This window comes from Ursus americanus, chromosome X (assembly GCF_024610735.1).
Source record: "Ursus americanus isolate L20-20 chromosome X, mUrsAme1.1.p, whole genome shotgun sequence".
Taxonomy (NCBI): domain Eukaryota; kingdom Metazoa; phylum Chordata; class Mammalia; order Carnivora; family Ursidae; genus Ursus; species Ursus americanus.
Window position 1 is genome coordinate 99277728 of NC_142164.1, and position 21005 is coordinate 99298732.

Consider the following 21005-nt stretch of genomic DNA (forward strand, 5'->3'; position numbering starts at 1 on the left):
ACCAGCTGACAGGAAAAAAAATTTTTTTTCAAATGGCCATCTGTATTTATCAGAAATTTCACATCTAATTTCATTAGATCCAGGTGGCAGGAATAATTAACACAGTTCTTCATTACATAAGAGATCTAATAGGACAGTGGACACGAGGAATATGGGTTTGTGAAATAAATTTCAATCAATCTGATGTTAACTGTTTTTTTTTCCCTAAAATAGTTTGGGGGCGCCTGGGTGGCTCAGTCAGTGAAGCATTTGCTTTTGGTTCAGGTCATGATCCCTGGGTCCTGGGATAGACCCCACAGCGGGGTCCCTGATCAGCGGGGAGCCTGCTTCTCCCTCTCTCTGCCTCCCCCTGCTTGTGTGCTTTCTCTATCAAATAAAGAAATAAATACATAAAATCTTCATAAAATAGTTTGAACTCCCTGCTTCTATTCTCTTCACTTTTCCTTCTGGCCTATGTATTCACCTCATAATATCTAGTAGCATCAACCTCCACAAACATGTTACCAATAGTAGATGACTTTAAATTCGCTGCAGTGTAACACCAACACTGTGAATAAGATAAGACTTTGAAGCTGGCTCCCTTGGCCTCTACGTAGCCAGCATTCACTACTTTTTTTTCTCACATCCATTCTTTGCTTTTCATTACTAATAGTTGTATAAATGTCCAAATCCAATGAATAGTATGCTATCTTCATCTTATTTCACTTTTCAGCTCTATTCAATCATTTGATTTCATATCCTTGAATTACTCTGAACTCCCATGAAATCACTCCATTTTTTCCCTAATCTCACTTTTTTAAAAGATTTTATTTATTTGAGAGAGAGCGAGCGAGAGAGCACAGAGGGAGAGTGAGGAGAAGCAGACTCCCCACTGAGCACAGAGCCGGACATGGGGCTCGATCCCGGAACCCTGATATCATGACCTTAGCAGAAGGCAAACCCTTAACTGACAGAGCCACCCAGGCACCCCTTCTAATCTCGCTTTTCTTGCACCTCAGTTCCCCTTGCCAGCTCCTGAAATGTTGAAGCATCCCAGAGCCCCATCCTACAACCTCCATTTTTTTCTAACTACTAACACTCAGCTTGAGTGGTATCATCCAGGCAAATGGTTTTAAATACCAATTACTGCCAGTGACTCCTTCCATTAGCTTTCCCAACTTGACCCATGCACTGAGTTGCCTGCAGACTTCTTGAAAAATCTACGGAAATTCTGAATGGGCGTCTCAAATTTAACACATCTAAGACAGTAATCTGTCTCCCTCTACTGGCTGGCCCAATCTCAGTAAATAACCCCACCATGAACGCAACTGTTCCAAAAATCCAGAAGCCCTCCATGATTCCTTACATATTACGTATTCCCCATACATTCCTCATCTGTGACATCCAGTATGTCAAGTCCTGTTTGGTTCTCCTACCCAACTGTCACCCAAGCCCATCTTTTTCTCTCCACCTTTCATTTAGACCTAGCAATTGCCCTCTCTTGCTAGGAGGACTTCAATAGCTTTTTACTCCACAGTCAAATCGATCTTTAAAAATGTGAATCAGGGGCCCCTGGGTGGCTCAGTCAGTTAAACGACTGCCTTCAGCTCAGGTCACAATCCCAGGATCTTAGGATCAAGTCCCGCATAGGGCTCCTTGCTCGGCGGGGGAGCCTGCTTCTCCCTCTACCCCTCCCCATGCTTGTGCACTTCCTCTCTCTCTCTCGTTCTGTCAAATGAATAAATAAAATCTTTTTTAAGAAAAGCTTTAAAAACGTATCTATTAAAATAAATAAATAAAAATATGAATCAGATCTCAATATTTTTTCCATTTACTAGATTCCAGTGGCTTCACGTTATACTGAGAATACAATGCAAGTTCCAAATCATGACGCAGAGGGTCACAGCTAATTCTCCAACATTTCCTTCCACCTCGCCCCTCCAATCATTGCCCTACAGCCTTTGAAACTGATTCACTATATGAATGCTGGTCACCACCAATCAGCCATAATGACCTTCTTTTATTTCTTATACATGTCATGTCTGCTCCTGCTGCATGGCTTTTGCATTCACTATTTCTTCTGCATGGAATGAGCTTTTGCCACTTTCTTAAAATAATGGGCTCTTTATTTGTAGTCAAATTTCAACTCAAATGAGATCTCCTCAAAGAGGCTTCTCCTGACCACCCTATTTGCAATAGCTAGCTTTGCCAATCATTATACTACCTTGTCTTATTTTATTCACAGCATAAATTATTATGAGAATTATCTTGCATATTTAAGCCCACTAGGGTGTACTCCACATGAGAAAAACACCTATCATTTTATCCCCAGTGCCTAGGACATTAGCTGGCACATAGCAGACAACTCAAAACATTATATGTTGAATGGGTATTAAGTGAAAAATAATTATTAGATCTTCTACTTTTTGAAGAAAAGAACCACTTCATTTTTTAATAACCCCCCGGCCTGTTCTGTTCAACACACAAGCCAAACAATCACTATAAAAGCAAACAGCTTCAAGACTCTAAGAAGAGTTTGTACAACCTGACAGAAAATAGATTTTTCATTTGCACACTTCAAAATATTTGCTTCAAAAAATACTTCTTTAAAATTGTTATCTCTGTAATGACTTAGGCTATTCAACAGCAAAACAATACCAACTAAGAAGCATTCTACTCACTGATTCTCTAACGCTGAAAAAAAAAATAGTGGAGATATAAATATCCTCCTCCTTCCAAAAACAGTAATTGCAAAAGGTAATATAACCGCTTTTTTGGTTACAAAGTGGGGTACGAATCTAAAAGACCTCATATTTATATGCTTCCAATGGATACCAAATGTGTTTTTCAGAAATATTTAACTTTTGCTCATTAAAAGCTCACAGCCTACTAACCCATCCCAATCAAGTATATAAATATATAACTTCATGATCATATAAGTTAATATTTAAATTACCTATATATAATAGAATATGCACTTAAATTAATACACATGGGAAACCAGATTCTCACTAACTCTTCATGTATTAATGCAAGTTTACTTCTGTGTTTTATTTTTAATTCCCAGAGATATAGGCATCTAAATTATTTATAACTATGTGTTTGAATAGAAGTTTTAATAATTTGTCACTGAACAATAATTTACAGATGGTGTGGCTTAACCACATGGCAACATGAACCAAGAGTTCTCATTTAAAATATAATCTCAAAGCATCTAGATGTTTTCCTTATTTCAAAACATCTGGTTGTAACATAGTTTTTCCTACTCTTGAACTTTTTCTCAAGGTCTGTTCACAAGAGAAACGTGTGATTTAAGCCATGTTATCCACCGGCATTTTCCATCCTCCTTAATTCCTACCTCTTTCTACTCTCAGGAAAACTGGTTTGATTTTATGACAAAACTGCATAATGGCAAACTGTGGCACTAGGTACAGGGAGGAGAGGGTGGAAAACTCTATTCTATCCTCATGTTACTAGATATTCTGCCTCATAAACATTCCCTACCTTGCACTCCCAGGTGCCTCCTTTTTGGGACTTTTCTTCTCCCTTCCACTTTCCAGAATTTTCAACCAGAATTTTCCTCTGGTTGTCAGGTATCACCCGAAAATTTTTAGAGAAGATAACCTGACACAAGAGAGCTTTCCAGAAAACTTTGCAGTTACATCCAAAAGGTATCAATAAGATTCTATTTTTCTCCACTTTAAAGGTAAATATTATAAACTACAAATCAAATTTAGGATGATATGAGAACAGCATGCATCTATAAAATTTACATAACCTTCCTCAATTATACGGAGCCTGACTTCTTCAAGTTAGGATGATATGAAGTCTGAGTAAGTTTCCAAGTTTCAGAGAAGTCTTATCTTCGAAGTTATGAAGAAACACATTTGAGGAAGCATAAACAACATAAAACTAAAACCAAAGAATGTAATAAAAAATTAAAATAAATGTACAAATGAAACTCATTATATGCAAGTTTCTATGTGAGGCATCAATTTAGTCAAGCATATGTATCTGTCTAATTCAGAATATGTCAACAGTATAATCACTCAGGAGGTGATCATATGAAAGAAAATGGGATAAATACTATTCTCTACCCACCAGCTGTAACTCAGAACACAAACATTATATTGAAACAGAATCCAATCTCAAATGCAGGTAAAGTACAAGGGGATACAAGGTCATCAATAGTTTACTAATTCCTTATTAAATTAAAAAATGGATCTGGATTTAGGAACATTATGCAGAATTTGAGGATATATATGTAAACCCAAAGCCTGAACCTTATCTTTGGAGAATTAATGAGTTAAAACTGAGAAAAATTTCCCTTAAAAATAATTACAAACAGGAAGACTGGACCAAACAAAAACCTCCAAAAATAAACAAAAAGAACTGAAAGAAGAAAAATTGTTGTATCAACCCCATGCATACTGCAGAATGAGACTCTCTCCAATTAGCTTCTGTAGATTGTCTCATCTCAGACAATTAGAGCTAGTTGCACAAAAATTGTCTCATTCAGAACATGCTTTGAGAGAGTTTACAAGATCCCAACGGAGCTTCCAAACTTGCTTTGTGTTCCTAATTGAAAACTTAGAAGGTAATAACCTCCCCTCAATTCATAGAAAGCCGGAAACCCTAGGATACAAAGCAGTTTCCAAAGAAATTTAAAATAAAATCATGTATCATTAAAAATTGAACAAAACAAACTAAGCGCGTCTCCCAAAGAAGCAAAAACATGCCTTTGAAACAAACAGTAAGTCACCACTGTTCATTGCGGAGTGGCATGTCAGTTACAGAGCGGCAGAATGAATGTGCAAGTTGCCAAATTGAACTAATTCATGTTCTGAATTAAAATAAAACACCCTCAATGTTGTAGGCCACTTCTATTCACCAGCATTCCTAGGGTTTGCTGTGATCTGTCTTAGGAGACATGGAGGCACTGAGCAGCTGCTTTGGCTCATGACCCACTCCTGGGAGGCGCCCTTCCATGCAGGACTCATGTGGTGCATCTAGTCCTCCTTCATGGAATGACCTACATATGCATACGTGTGGCAAAAACTCCGTGGATAAGAAGGAGGTAAAACCTGCTCAATTCCCATTACAATGAAATAACTAAAAAGCTGCCCTTGTTTCCCAGAGTCCACAGTCTCTCATGGTTCATTCCCCCTTCTGTTTAGGTCCCTTCATTCTTCCCTTCCTTCTCCTACCGATCTTCCTATTTCTTATGTTCCATAAATGAGTGGAACCATGACAGACTGTGGACTCTGGGAAACAATCTGAGGGCTTCAGAGGGGAGAGGGTGGGGGAATGGGATAGGCCGGTGGTGGGTATTAAGGAGGGCACATATTGCATGGTGCACTGGGTGTTATATGCAAATAATGAATCATGGAACATTGCATCAAAAACTGGGGATGTACTGTATGGTGACTAATATAACAAAACAAAAATTATAAAAAAAAAAAAAGCTGCCCTTGTGAGCGAAAGAAAAAATGCCACCTCAAGATCCACTTCCTAGGATAGCCTCAATGCTTCTGGCTTCAGTTATTACAAATCCAGCAGGGAATTATATTCAGTAACTACGGACGGTCAGATCACTCTGACAGCTAAAGATAAAATTTAATTCTCCCTTTCCAGAGAAATGTAAACTACAATAAACTATTCATTTTAATTTAAGTTTAAGTTAATGAATTAAGTTAAATTCATTCATTTGCTCACGTAACAACTGGTCACAGAATGTTGTGTGCAAGGCCTTGGGTGAGGGTTTGTTAAAAAAAAAAAAAGATGAAGTTAAACTATATAGAGATCATTCCTCAAGGAACTTCCAGTATTGGGGAGGAGCTATGACATGCACAAAAATCGCTACGGCATGAAAATACAGTGTTGTGATGAGATTCATCAACATGCTTAAATCCAGCAATCAAACACAAATATGTATTGAGCACTAATTATGCAATGACTCTTTCAAGCACAGTGATTCTAAACAACCTATACATAAACACATGTACGATATTTTTACACTCAATGAGACTGTACTATTTAGTTGGGTAAATAAAAGACAGATGTTAAAATACGCAGCAATCACATATCCTAATCACTTCTGAACTCTCAGCACCTGCCACATAGTGGCTGCTTGATAAATGTGTTTTGTGAAGTTAATTGTATATATACACACATGTATGTATATGGATGTGTGTATATGCATGAATGTATGTATGTATGTATGTCATACTATATTTGTTAAAAAGCCTGACACCTTTAAAAAATAAACCCCTATGTTCTTTCGAGGTAGTTCACTGAAATTAGCCAAGGAAAACTCACTCATTGATACAATCCTACATTACAAGCACATTTGACAGAAGAAACTTGAAACAACTATGAGAAGTAAATACTGACTTTAGCAAGATGCTGTGTGTGAGAAATCTACTACAAAAGAGGGATTTAGCTCCAAAACCTAGACTTTTATGTCAGATGTACAGTGGGCAAGTCTAAAGCCAAACCATGCATGATATATCATATTAAAACCTAAAAATGTATCTTCTCAGGAAGAATGCAGACTAGAAGTGCAACATTAGCTATTAATTCTCAACAGAACTTCAATGAAAGTGACTAGAATCACCTTCTACCTCTTCCTCTCCACTTACACAATCAGCCCCTAAGTTTTATGAATTCTTTATTACACTAGCAATCAAATCCGTATTCCCACATCCTAATTCCCGGAACCTGTCACTATGTTACCTTATATGGCAAAAGTGATCCTGTAGACGTAATTAAGGATCTTGGGATGGGGAGATTTCTGTAGATTAATTGTATGTACTCTTAACTGTAATCAAAAGAATCCTTTGACAGAGAAGCAGGAGAATCAGAATGAGAGAAGGAGATGTGACAATGGAAATAGAGGTGAGAGAGAAGATGTGTCACGGGATCTGAGTTTAGGAAGGAGCCACAATTCAAGGAGTGCAGATGGCTTCTAGAAGCTGGAGCATGCAAGGGAAGAGATTCTCCCCTGGAAGCTCCTGAAAGAGTGCAGCCCAGCTGACATCTTGATTTTAGGACTTCCGACCTCCAGAACTATAAGATTATAAATCTGTGTTGTCAAAACCACAAAGTCTGTGGTAATTTTCACAGGAGCAATAGGAACTGATACACTACACTTGTATATCTCATATCACTTATTTCTTTTGCAAGATCTTTAACAATAGAGACAGTATAGAGTTGTTTGTTCATCTTTTTAATCCCTCAGAGATGCCAGTCCAACTGTTTGTTTATAGTGCGCTCTGTGTGAAAGTATTTGCTAAATATGAAAGTGTAACTAGAATGGACTAGTAAATATGAAAGAACAATGCCTATAGTATCACCAATTCCAAAGTTATGATACATAGGTTTTATAATATGAAAAAAACATGCAGCTACCACAGTCAGCAGTCCATATGTTTCCAAAACAATAATCACCAAAGCTATAGGGAAATTGTATAAACAGTTTTCAGAATACAATTCATGGATATGGAAAACAAAGAATAAAGTGATCAAACCTAACAATGATATCCTTTCATCTTGTTTCTTTTACTAAAATTTTCTATCATTTAGTTTTTAAAATAAGGAATCCAAAAGTCAAATTTCTACAGTCAAATACCTAAACATTTTAACCTCTTTTATAGCCAGGGTAACTGATGTCAGTCAATGTTACTAACCACATACTACAGTAGGAATTCAATACATGCTTGTTAACAATTGTATACATAACATATTACCTCTGTCTATTGGGAAGATGAAGGAGCTTCCATGTGACATTAGGTCATAAATGCATAAAAGAAACTAACAAACGAATACAGCTGAATACATTATATATAAGTACTCATAAGTGGAAAGAGGTAGAGATTATCTTCAAATTTTAGAAACACTGAAAAAGATAGATTGTATGTTAGTATTTGTGTATGTGTAATATATTCCTTTTATTTGAAAAGATATTTGTAACAGCTAAGGCCCTTTGGAAATTTTTCTTTCTTAGAAAATGAAACATGGCCAACCAGGAAATTCCTTTCAACTTGGACCTCCTTCTTCTAGGATAAGAGCAATCCCTTTTTCAAGGCAACTTTGCCTGGTGACTAGTACATTTATTAGCTTGACTATACTCAGGACCCTCCACCTCATATTCCATGCCCAGTCCTCTAGAAAATCAGGAAAATCTAAAGAGTTTAGCAGAGAGCCATCCTCCCATTTTCTTCTTTTCCGTATTTCTACCAGAAGCTCTTATTTATATTAGTGAACAACTGAAAAATCCTTGACTTTTTCTTTTATTACCTGAATCATTACAATAACAAGACCTTAATGGCAGCAATGTATTACAAAAAGGAATTTTTAAAATACTTTATAATATGAATGTATTGTGTACATAACTTGAACTTGATAATATATGGCTATAAACTGACATGATTATATATTGGTGAAATACAGTATTTTTTGTCTCCTTAAAAAACTCAATGAAAATTTCTATTATAAAATATACCCAAGAAAGAACAGAAATCTATATACTTTTTTTTCAAACCTATGGCAATATAATTGGAGAAAATAGACTTGGGAAATATTAAAATCAATTAAAATAACATCTGAACAATAATTTATTAGAAGTTTTCTTTTCCACATTTATTTTCTCCTTTTTGTTTATTCCTGTATTTTCACCAACTCTGAAAAGCCACCAGATGGCATTGGAGAGTCCAACCAATTACTTTATAAAACAAATTTACAGGAAAAACTGGAAGAATCTTCTTTTCAAGTTGAAATTGTCCTTTTCTTCTGTTATGAAAATGTATTGAAGAAAAAATATGAATTCATCAGAGTATGGAAACCTTTTATCAATGATGAAAATAATTTTCCTTTATCATTCACGACATGTTTATGTCCTATGTGGAATAAAAACTAAATGGAATATGCTTTTAGAAATCAAAGTAAAATGCCAATAACAAAATTTTACTGAAATCCAGGTAGCAATATTAACGGGGAAACATTTAGTACAGTTAGTAAAATATAAATAATTGAATAGTGTTTAGGATATCTACCAAAGGTTTACAGACACTCTTTAAAGAAATGTTTATATACAACCCTCAGATTTTAAAACTTGGCAAAGTTATCCATTGTCATTGCCTTAAGGCAACATTTTCCACGCAAGGCAGCACTTTAGATATTTTAAGAGACTACAATTCTACAAAAGGAAATCTGCCATAAATATGCAAAAATAAGCTAAAACACAGTTTAGCATTGTGAACTGCCAAACCTAATTTCACTTAGATATACCACTACCTGCAAGGAAAAGTGCCTTACCTTTATTTTAGCATTGTAACTATATACTATGTGCTTTTTTAACTAAAAACAGTATTTTTTTCTTAATTGAACCTTTGTTTTAACCTGATATCCTCCACTCTGCAGTGTTAGGAGAAACTATGTAGCATAAGGTTAAATGTAGCCAGGGAGTATTCTGGCTATAAACTCTGGTCATCTAAATCTGTTTGATCAACTTGTAAATACGTACAGTATGTTACAGAAGAAAAGGTGTCATTTTATATTCTCGGTATGTACTGAAGGTTTTCAATAAATGTTTGTGAAATGAACAAAAGGATAAACTTTGAGTTCTAGTGATGATGTGCCTCAAAACTTTTCATTTATGAAAAAGGAAACCAAGGTCTGAAAGGTTCAGGGACTTGTCCGAATTTACCTAATGGGATTGAAATCCAAGTTTCTTAATTTCTATTTCTTTAAGTCTCACAATACTCACCAGAACAATCTAAAGTACTTCTGGAAAAATAACTCAAAGCGTGTGTTTTTAGTGCTCATCAAAGTAGAAAGAAGTTGACATGTCACTATCAGTTATCTGCAGAAACGGCTGCTCATTTATGATAGTCAACATGAGGACTAACCATGACACATTTAAATACCCTTGTAAGCCACCTTTTCCATTTGTTTGTATGAAATAAGGGAATGAAAGTTGAATCAGAATTACCCTACCTTCAGGAGATTAGTCTAGGCAAACATTTCAAATCTAAGTAAAAGAATTTTTGTTTGGAGAAATGTTATCCTTTCTATAGTACAATTATTCTCATTATCATGGATGACCAAAAATTTTACTCTTGTTTTACCTAAATAGAAAAAATGATAAAATAACTTCTAAGAGTTAAGCAAACTTTATAAAATAAACAGCTCTTATACTGATTTTGTATAATACACACACACACAAATATATATACACACATACACGCACATAAATAAAACCTGACAATAACTTTAACATCTCAAGATCATCCTGGATTATTGAAGCGGACCCTAAATCCTAGTGACAAGTGTCCTTATCAAAGAATGGCAAAGGGAGATGAGAGAGATAGAGGAGAAGGCCATGTGAAGATGTAGGCAGAGACAAACCAAGCAACACCTGAAGCCACCAGAAGCCAGAAGAGACAAGGAAGGATTCTCCCACAGAGACTTCAGAGGGAATGTGGCACTGCTGAAACACCTTGATTTTGGACTTCTGGCCTCCAGAACTGTGAGAGAATTGTTTTAAGTCACCCAGCTTGCGGTAATTTGTTATGGCAGCCACAGGAAACTAGTATAACTCCAGACCAATAAATCCATCAGCTCAATATTTTCAGTGATTGCCACAGCTCATATGTTCCAAACTGAACTCATTCCGTCGCCTCTCCCTGGGCGGGGGGGGGGGGGGGGGAGAAGCCCTTCCTATTCTCGAATTGGTGACACCATCAATATAATTTATTCTCACATTATTTCATAATCTATCTCCAAACATTCACTTTTTCACATTTACTTTTCTCCAGAAACATGTTTTCAGTCCCTCTGCTGCTTTTCAGGCCCTTTGTGTAGCTCAATATGATTTTATTGAGTCCCTGACTCATCACACTGGAATCCCAACACAGTCTTTCCTACCAGGAATATTATCTTTTCAAAAACAGATCTGACCATGCCACTCGCATGTGTGACCCTTTATAGCTTGACTCTTTGTGTGTTTTTTCTGTAAAGGCAGTTTTACTGATGGGACTGGTACAAACATTTGTGCAGCACTATTGCATATTTATCAAGGAGTTTCATCTTTATGGTATATAGAAGACACGACAATGCACAGATCTGCCAAATCAGAGGCCCAACCTCACAGACCAAATTTACTACTAAAGGGATTTGCAAAGTAATTAAATATCTTGGCCAAAACTTTTTGTTCTACAAAATAAAATCCAAAATCCCCTGGCAAGGCATATGAAACTCTTCATGCTCTGTGCTCAATCTACTTTTTGGGCTTCATCTTAATCAGAAAAAGACTTCCCTACTGTTTTATTTAAATAAGCGGTCCTTTCGAGTTTCTGTTCTTTGGAAACTTTTAATATGATTGATGACATCTAAATGTATTACAGAATTATTTTCTCTACCTTTATTTTTTCAACCGTCCATCTTATCATCAAACCCAACAGAGTCTAACTTTAAAGTTTTCTCTCTTCTTTCCTGTTCTCATTGCTGTTACTTTGAGTTGGGAAATCATTTTTGTGTCAGGCAGTTTTGACTGAAAGAAACAGACACCTTTAGGTTATCACCAAAAAAAAAAAAAATGGGGGATATTTTTTAGAGCACATTTGCAGGGTGCAGATGAAACTTAAAAGTTATCAAGATCCAAAGGATCACTAGAGTTTTTTTTATCCTTCTTCTTCCCTGTCTCCCTTCCGCTTTCTCTGCCCTGTTTTTTTTTTTCTTTCCCTTTCTCTTTTCTCTCCCACTACTTCTCTTTTTTCATAGATCATAGATTACATGGTCCCCTTCAGGGAAAAATTTTCAACTTCCCCCATTCCTGACTGACCACCCATTCTCTAATCTAGTCCAAATGCAGTAATAAATTTGTTTGACTAACAGAGGTAATTATCAGTCATGGTAGACAGAATAATGCACTCACCTCCCCAAAGAGGTCCACATCATAATCCCTGCAACACGTGACTTTGTTACATAACATAGCAAAAGGGACTTTGCAGATCTGATTAAATTAAGGATCTAGATGGGCAGATTTTCCTGGATTACCTATGCAGTTCCAATGTAATCACAAGGGCCCTTAAAAGGGAAAGAGGAAGGCAGGAAAAGTCAGAGCCAGAGAAAGATGTGACATCATAAAAAGAAGTTGGAAGGATGGGCGACCATGAGCCAGAAAATGCAGGTAGCCAACGGAAGCACAAAAATGGCCTAAAACAGACTTTGTAGAGGCTGCACAAAGAACACAGTCCTACCAACCTATTTCAGACATCTGACATCCACGATCATAAGATGATAAATTTGTGTTGCTTTAAGCCACTGAATATTTTGCTTATTTGTGAAAGCAGTAATAGGATACTAACACAAAAGTGTCCCTAATTCCCAAGCCACCTCATGGATCATCTTCAAGCCTACAGTAAACTCATCATGGATCAGGGGCTCATCTGTTGGTCTGCCAGTGGTCACCTCTGTGCTAAATCTAGAATGAACATCAATTTTTTAACGTGACTTAAAATGCTCACCATTGACTGGCTCCTCACTTCTGCCCCTACTCCTCATGTAAATGTCTCCCTTTACATACATAGAAGGATTTATCTTTTATTATCCCTTTGATACAGTGTCACAATGATATATTTTTTAACTTGGAGTATTCCTCTTCCATTTAAATCCTTTTCAACTTGCAAGACTCATCTAGATTGACTTTTATCTTCTCCATGTAAATTCACCATGAACCAGGCATGAGTCTCCACAAATGACATTAATCTACACCAACTCTATATAAAATTGTACTGACAACTAAAGGTGAACAAGTTTATGGTGAAATTTTTAGGTATATCAGATGATTATTAAAAAAATACACTGGATAATTTTGTCAGGGTTAAGTTCCATTGTTCATTAGACTTAGTCTAATTTAAGACATTATTTCAAGTGGACACTAAAATTATTCTAGATCTAATTGCAAAATTTATTTTAAAAACAAAATACATAGAAGAGGGAAATTTTTTTCCAAGAAAAAAATAAAGTACATTTTTCTCCTTCAAAAAGTGAAGAAACAAAACCTCAAAAGTTTGCTCTTATAAGCTATCCCAAAGGAAAAACAGGAGAAATGCTTCAATCTTTTTGACATACTTGGCAAACTGGGAATAAACACATGGTAACATAACAAAAGGCAGATGCTGGGGGACTAGGTTGTTTCTTAATCATGTGGAATTAAGCTTATTGACTTTCTGGAATACCCACGAGAGCTGACACACATAAATCACATTGGCATGAGATGGAAACACCCCACCAAACCTTCTCACTCCTGTTCAGTTAAATCTTAATTTCTTTACACAGTAGCATAATTTATTTCACTTAAAGAAATGAAGATCCAGAAATAACAAATACAAGGATTAGAACCTAAACTGTGTCTTTGGTGATTTAACTACCATTATCTTGAATAAATTATTTGGGCTTAGAGTTACAAGTCAACGAAAACTATCTTGAGAGACTTCCTCTTGCTGTCAGAAAGAACTGCATCTAAATCATTTTACACAAACAGGTATCCACTGTCAGGTTCTAGAATGAAGAGAAGATAAACTTCCTGTGGTAAACCTTTTACTCTCTAATAGCTAGTTTCGAGTAGCTTTTACACATCCTAAATACCTTCTAGAATAAGATGTACTCTTTGGTTTGTAGTACTATAGCCACCTACTATTCTCCATATGTTCTAATAATTGTGAATACTTTTTTTTTTCTATACTGAAGTCAGCTGCTTATTTATTGTGTATCAGTAATCATGAACTACACCCTTTAAACAGTGGTCTATATTGAGCAATACCATTAAAACCAAAATGTCTGCATAATGACAATACTTCTTTAAAGTAGCACTAAATGTAGTAAAATTCCAATGCAATTAGAATCATTTTCCTTCCCTTCTAGATTTTGAACTGCACTTCAAGCTCATGAAGACACTCATGATTTGCAAAGATTCACTGTCTTCATATAAACTCTTAGCACAACTTAGAAACTGCTTTTTCTGAGTCTATATCTTTTGTTTCAATAGTCTCATATTATACATTATACTAATTTCTATTTAAGAAAAAAAAGTTTTCCTAAAAACCTCTCTAATTTTACCTTTATTTTTCTAACACTTGTGACATACTCACTGATGTAACCCAGCCTGAACATTAAAGTCACTCATTCATACATTCATGTAATCACTATTGCATGAAGACATTTTACAGAAACCAGACTCTGAAATACATATGTGGCACTGTGGAGGTCATAAGCATATATACATCAGGGTATCTGCGCTCATCACCTTATATTTTAGATTTGAATATGAGAGCAAAGAGAAACAAACAAAAGGTCTGAATCCCTTTCTCTTCCCAATTCTCTATATCCAGGTCCCTCTGGCTTCAATTTATATTCCACAACCCCAATTCTTGGGCCAAATCGCAACTCACATTTTGGCTCCCCCAAAATACTATACCCATACTTTGTACATAACAGTTCTTCAACAGTTTATATTTATGTCCCTACCCCTGAATCATATTCCAAATCCTCTTAGTCACACAAAATAAAAAATATGTAATAGCCATTATGAACAGAAACCATGCTACATTCTTGAAATAATCTTCTGAAAGCATAGTATTTCATGGACCTTAACCCTTCAAACAAAGTATTAACAGTATTTTTGTAGTTAAAAATAAAGTTCTACAAACATGCAGTGGGAATATTCCAAATAGGTTATTTTGTTTGCAGACAAATACACTATTAAAAAAAAAAAAAGGACAGAGGGGTGGAAGGAGGGAGGGAAGGAGGAAGGGAAAAGAGGAGAAAGCAAAGAGGAGGTAGCAAAGAGGAAGAAAGGAAAAAAGGATAAGGAAAGAAAAACAGGGAAGAGAGAAGGGGAGGGAGACACACACACACACACACACACACACACACACACACACTCACACATACCAACAAGAACATTAAGCTAACCTTTCTGAACTGGTACAGATACAGATTCTCCAAGCAAGCATCTGCTTTACATGTGGTTTTTGTACACATTTCCACAAATGACAGCAAATCAAATGTTTATTTGCTGAACTGCTACAGTGCTTCATAAACTAGAGGAGAATGGGTATTACTGATAGTCTTTGACTCTTTCTTCAAGTGCTGCTTATAAAAACTGAAAACAAGGTAGAAAATTGTTCCAAAAGGAAATCTATTGGGTGCAAAGGCTGAATATCTACTTCCACTGATATTAAAGGCCATCATTCTAAATATAGGCAAAACTTTAGAACATGACCTGAGAGACTAGATTCAATCCTTGCTTGTTATACTCACATATATACCTGAAGTGATATTTAAACCAAAACATCATAAAACTCAATTTTTAATATTTCAATCAAGGATGTTATGATGACATAACTTCATTATATTTAATTTGTTCCTTAAATTCATAGCAATGGGGGTGTAAGGCAATGTGATAAAAATATTACATCTCCAGCTTGTTTATGAAGAGCTCCTATTGCTTTCAAATTAGTTGGGTTAATGAGAAACAAATACCTACTTCTACATTTTTATGGAATGACCATATGTGTTTATCTAAAGTCAATGCTATACACAATGTGACATAAAAGATTCAACATTATGAATGTGTACTATAATCATATTTAATATGCTCTTGGTTATTAAAATATCTAGTTCTGGTTTTCTAGTAGTCACAGGGAATTAGAAATAATATTCTAGCAAAGACACATGAAAAGCATTGGGTTTTAAATGATGTTTACTGTATTTTCAAAAATATTTATCAAATTAAAAATAAAAAAAGAATTAAATAAGAAGAAAGAACAAGAATAAGTAGCCCTCTTGGTTAATATGTGAAATCAAACATCAAAAAGTGATTTTTATTCCCTGGCCTTGGTGCCTCTGGTTTTATAGGTTGGACCAGGCGTGAAGACTGAGCCATTAATCTTTTAAGGAGAAGATACCAAGTGCACTCCTCTTCTACTTGATCTATGGAGATCAGTAATGATGCTCTTCAGTAAGCTACATATCTGCTTCTCTCAACAAAGGTGCCATGGTAACAGGCATCAGCTGAAATGAGTGTCAGCTATGAAAATATATAGGTAAAGTAATATTATTTATTCCTAAATTGCACACTTAATATTCAAAAACCATACAAACAAAACAAACTTTCATCCAGCTGGGTCTTAACACACATAGTGGGAGAAGCTATCTTAATTCACATTACACAGAAAAATAAACAAATCAAACCTGCCGCTTAATCTCAGTATCTGCCTTATTTATCATTTTTACATTATGATACAGAAAACACATTTGGCTTGGGAGATATTAAGTACCTATGTGACAAGTATATTTGTAAACAGAGGAGAACACGGTCTCAGAACGTCTGCCAAACTTAGAGCAGCATTTTATTACCACCCTCCTAAAAATAATTATATCATTAAAATAAAATAAAATTATATCATTAAAATAAAAATTGATTTTGAGACAGGTCACTGAGTTTTCTCAGGTCTCTGGAGCAGAAGGAGTTATGAATTTTCCAACTGTCCCACATTTCTAGCTCTGCTCCCATGTTACTCAAAGTAAATCCCAATTTAATAAAAGTTTTTCCCCCAAATTAGAATTTATATAGAATGGACCTGTCACCACTATTTGATGGTGGGGAAAAAAAAGTCACATTTGCGCTTCAATGTATCAATCTTAAAATCTGACACACACAAAAAGAACTGAAAAAATTTTTATGTAACCAAGTATCATAACCAGAAAAAAAATAAAGTTTTTAATATTATTTCTATTTTGAATAGTTTCATTTTGTTTTAATACTTAAACAGTTAAGTGTTTCCCTTCTATGTGGCCGGTATCTCAAAGATGCATGTTAAATGATTTTAATGTAAATTGCCATTGGAGAAAATAGCACTGTTTTACAAATTACCAGCTTCCTTCATGCTCCCCCTTGTACCTACTGTAACTCCCATAGGTATGCTTAACTTTCTGTGCCAGTGGCAGACAAAGAAATCAAAATATCTGGTATTTGCCAGTAATCCCCTTGAATTACGAGAGCCACTACATCATAATTCTGCTCTAGGGTTTTCTCCATTAAAAGAAAAATCCACCAAGAGGAACATATGAAATAATGTGTCAACATAGAAACACTATTTTTTCACATTGTCTACAACCACATCAAAGGCAGATGAAACAGCTGTACAATAACCAAAAAGTTCTAGAGCCAAGAGGCTCAGTAAAATTCCTTTAACTCTCAACCCGGCATCATCCCCTGTCCATGCACAAGTACCCCCCAATTCCTCCACAGACTTTCATCTAAGGAACCTGAGGGGGCTCACAACAGCAGACTTGTTCTCTAATTCCCTTTCATGTGGCCCCATCTAGGCCATTTCATTCCTTCTCCTTTCTGAATTCCTAAGATACTTCTGTTTATCCAATTCTTGATAATCACAACACCTTGCAGTCTCTTCCACATTATCTCTTCTTTTTCCCCACTGTCTCTCTAGAACTAACATACAATACATTCTAGTTCTAGAAACTAAACACATTTCTTCCTTCATTACACTCAAAAACTATAGCTTCAAAAATTCTGTAACTCCACATAAAATGTGTGTGTGGCAAGGCTTCATATGATTAGTCACTTATCAAACAAAATACAACTTCATACTGGTAACAATATTTAATTGCCATAGACATTTTACTCACTCCAAGTATCAACAGTCAACTGAAAACCAAGGTGTCTTATAACACAAAATTTTCCATAAGTTTCAACGTTACTCTATTTAGCAGCTCCTGTCCTATTACCGTTCCACTTTACCTCTATACTTTCTACTAACATGTTAGCACGTTTCCCCCATGACATTTTCTTTAATAACTCTTGTGCTTTCTTTAAATACCTGCAAAATAATCCAGCAACTCAGCTTAAGTACAACCCTAAAAAGAATCTGCCCTAAGCATAGCTGGTATTGAAATGATAACAGTAAAGTTAATATGAAAATAAGTCACAATATTTCCATGCAAAACTTAAAAAATGACACTCTTTATAAAAGAATATTGAAAAATCATACTATAAAATGAAATAAAAGTACAAGCTTTTGGTATTGAATCCCTTCAAATTCATAGTAATTGATGATATAAGCCACATTTTTTCAACCTATTCCCACCTTTCTAATTCCCCGTGAAGAAGCTCCATTCATTTAAAAATATGTCTTCAATACTTCCACAACATGCGCCCCCATTAATTCTCAATCTCTCCACAAATGGCACATGTATGAATGTAGCACCATCACTTCAAGCCATAAAAATAAAAGTAAAGGAAGATTCACTGCTTACCAGAGCCTCTTTTGGTCACAACCTTCAAACTCTGAGTAAAAGTAGCATATAAGAGAATCAAGTGTGGAATCGGAGCTTTCATCTTCCAGCTTTTAAAGGCTGTTCCCTAAAGCAAAGATAAAAAAAAAAAAGAAAAACATACACTGTTAAAAATATATAGCAATTGGGGCGCTTGGGTGGCACCACGGTTAAGCGTCTCCCTTCGGCTCAGGGCGTGATCCCGGCGTGCTGGGATCGAGCCCCACATCAGGCTCCTCTGCTAGGAGCCTGCTTCTTCCTCTCCCACTCCCCTTGCTTGTGTTCCCTCTCTCGCTGGCTGTCTCTATCTCTGTCAAATAAAAATAACTAAAAATCTTAAAAAAAAAAAAAAAAATATATATATATATATATATATATATATATATATATATATATATATATATATCAATATGTTAAGGTTTTTGTTCGGCTTTTGATCATGCACACAACTAGGGCAATGAGTATCACAACAGTAAAGAATGCGAACAGGATCTGTATTATGTTTTCCTATATGTTACAGTTGCTAAGTAAAATCCAAACGGGTAGTGTCAAAATTATGTTTCCATAGGGCCCCCAAAATGTTTTAAAATCTTAAGATCCCTTAAAGGTTTAGAATTTCTCTTTAGAGTACCTAACTGCATTTAAGTAAGTGGAAACAATCCCTTCAAAAAGACTATTTCACTAACAATTTATTTTTAATATAAATTACCACTTACATTTTTTAATGTTCCATGCTACAATAGAACATGATTTTGTTCTGTATCATTCTTTCCAATCAAAAAGAAATAATAAATTCTATGCCTCTAAAGACTTAATTATAATTTTACAATTCTCTTTCAAAAAGCTTTAAAAGATACTTCAAGAGAATTCTGAGACTGTCTCTATGGAAAATAAGTACACTGTCTCTGAAAGCTACAGAAAGATACATCATCTCTTACTATTACAAGGCTCTCAGAGGGATACTAGAAGGGACATTAGCCTAGTGTTTGGATTTCAAAAGGGGAAAAGATTTCATTTGAAATTAATTGAAATGAAACACTATCTTTCGTGGAAAATCACCCCTCTTTTATTTTTGTATAAGACTGAGATAGTAGAGGTGAAAGACTGAATTTCGAAAAGTATCAAGTCAGAACACAGTTCAAATATATTGTCAATCCATGACAGCACAAGTTTCTTTGCAAGACGGTTAAGGACTGATCATATTCAGCTTTCAATCACTATGACTTTATTAAAAATGAGGAAGCTGAAATGGTGGTTTGACAGTCACATATTTTCCTCTCCTACTGCTGCAGATACCTCTGAATATTTTTTTTACCTCTGAATATTTCTAAATGATTAATTCATTTGCATTAATAAAAGTCTGTTAAGACACATTTTAATTCACAAAACAAAATCACTATCTATTCACTTGTAGTAAAGTGATACCATCATCATTTTAGTCAGAAAGTCAGTGAATTTTTAAAATAAGCACTGTGAATAAGCTATTTTAACTCCATCTCCTTTAAATGACGATAGCCTGTTTCAGTTTTCTAACCAAAGACCTCGAGTTCACATAAAGACACAAATGAAACCTAGTCTGAAAAGCCAACTCATCAGACTCATCTGACGACCTGCCACATTACAGTGTAAGCCTGAGTCATGCATTCCTAAAACCTGATTCCCATTTTCCAGCCACTATACTAACCGGAGCTGCAGGACATCTTCAAGTTGATATCTTCAGCCTTCAGGTTAGCAGTGAGAATCAGTTCCTCTCTCAGTGTGAGTTTAATCAGCGCTACCCAAGAAACTCCAGGATCCAACTATACACTGCAAGACCTTCCAGCTTAACTAGCTTATTACTTTACTCTTGTTCAAAATACTACTTCTTCACTCATTTCATTTCTATAAGGCACACAAGCTAGTTCGCAATTTTACTTCTTAAAACTAAATTGGTTTGGAAAGCATCAATTTGGTAACATCAAGATCCTTAATTGAGTCTCTTGAAATGCTGTATATTAGGGGAAAAATACATAGTGTATCATAGATTCAACATCTTGGTCAATCTACAATAATCTTTACAAACCTCTTTGATATAATTTATTATATCTTATCTTGAAAGACAGATCAAATATATCTAGTCATAGACATCCAAGCTTTGCTGTACTTGTTGCATAATTAAAATCCTTACCCACAAATCCCAATGCCAACTATATATAAATATAGTGATGTTCTTATGTACATTCGTATTGTCACATGGTGGCTCATCCTATCAATGACCTAATTTCAAGCAGCTTCAAAGTATGGATGGATGGACCTGAAATTATCTGCCTGTTTCCTGTTAATACCATCACCACGTGACTTCATGTAAACCACTACTAAACCTTACGTGGAATGAACATGTTACAATGGGTATGAGCAATCAGTCAGTCTAGGTTCTTATCCCACTTTTACCACCTATTAGCTGCGTCATTTGGAAATAATCTCTCTGTGCCTAGTTTCTTCATCTGATAAAGAGGTATCATTACAGTATATAGCATAGTACCTAGAAGAGCACTGGCACATACAACGAAGTCAATAAATGAAAGCTGCTCTTGTTACTGTTTACAATGCAGTTGTCCGCTGTTGCCATTGTTGTTAACACTACCATAGACACAACTCACATCCTCTCACCTGCAACACTTTCTATA

The 21005-nt window shown here is 35.5% G+C and overlaps 1 protein-coding gene across 1 annotated transcript in view; it reads right to left on the minus strand.

Moving 5' to 3' along the window:
- Positions 1-21005, minus strand: part of IL1RAPL1 (interleukin 1 receptor accessory protein like 1) — a 1307342-nt gene that overhangs the window by 1102037 nt on the left and 184300 nt on the right. The window contains exon 2 of the mRNA XM_087859585.1: positions 18322-18427. Within this exon, the coding sequence (XP_087715711.1) occupies positions 18322-18403 (82 nt within the window). The 5' untranslated portion in view covers positions 18404-18427. The remainder of the gene's footprint in view (positions 1-18321; positions 18428-21005) is intronic.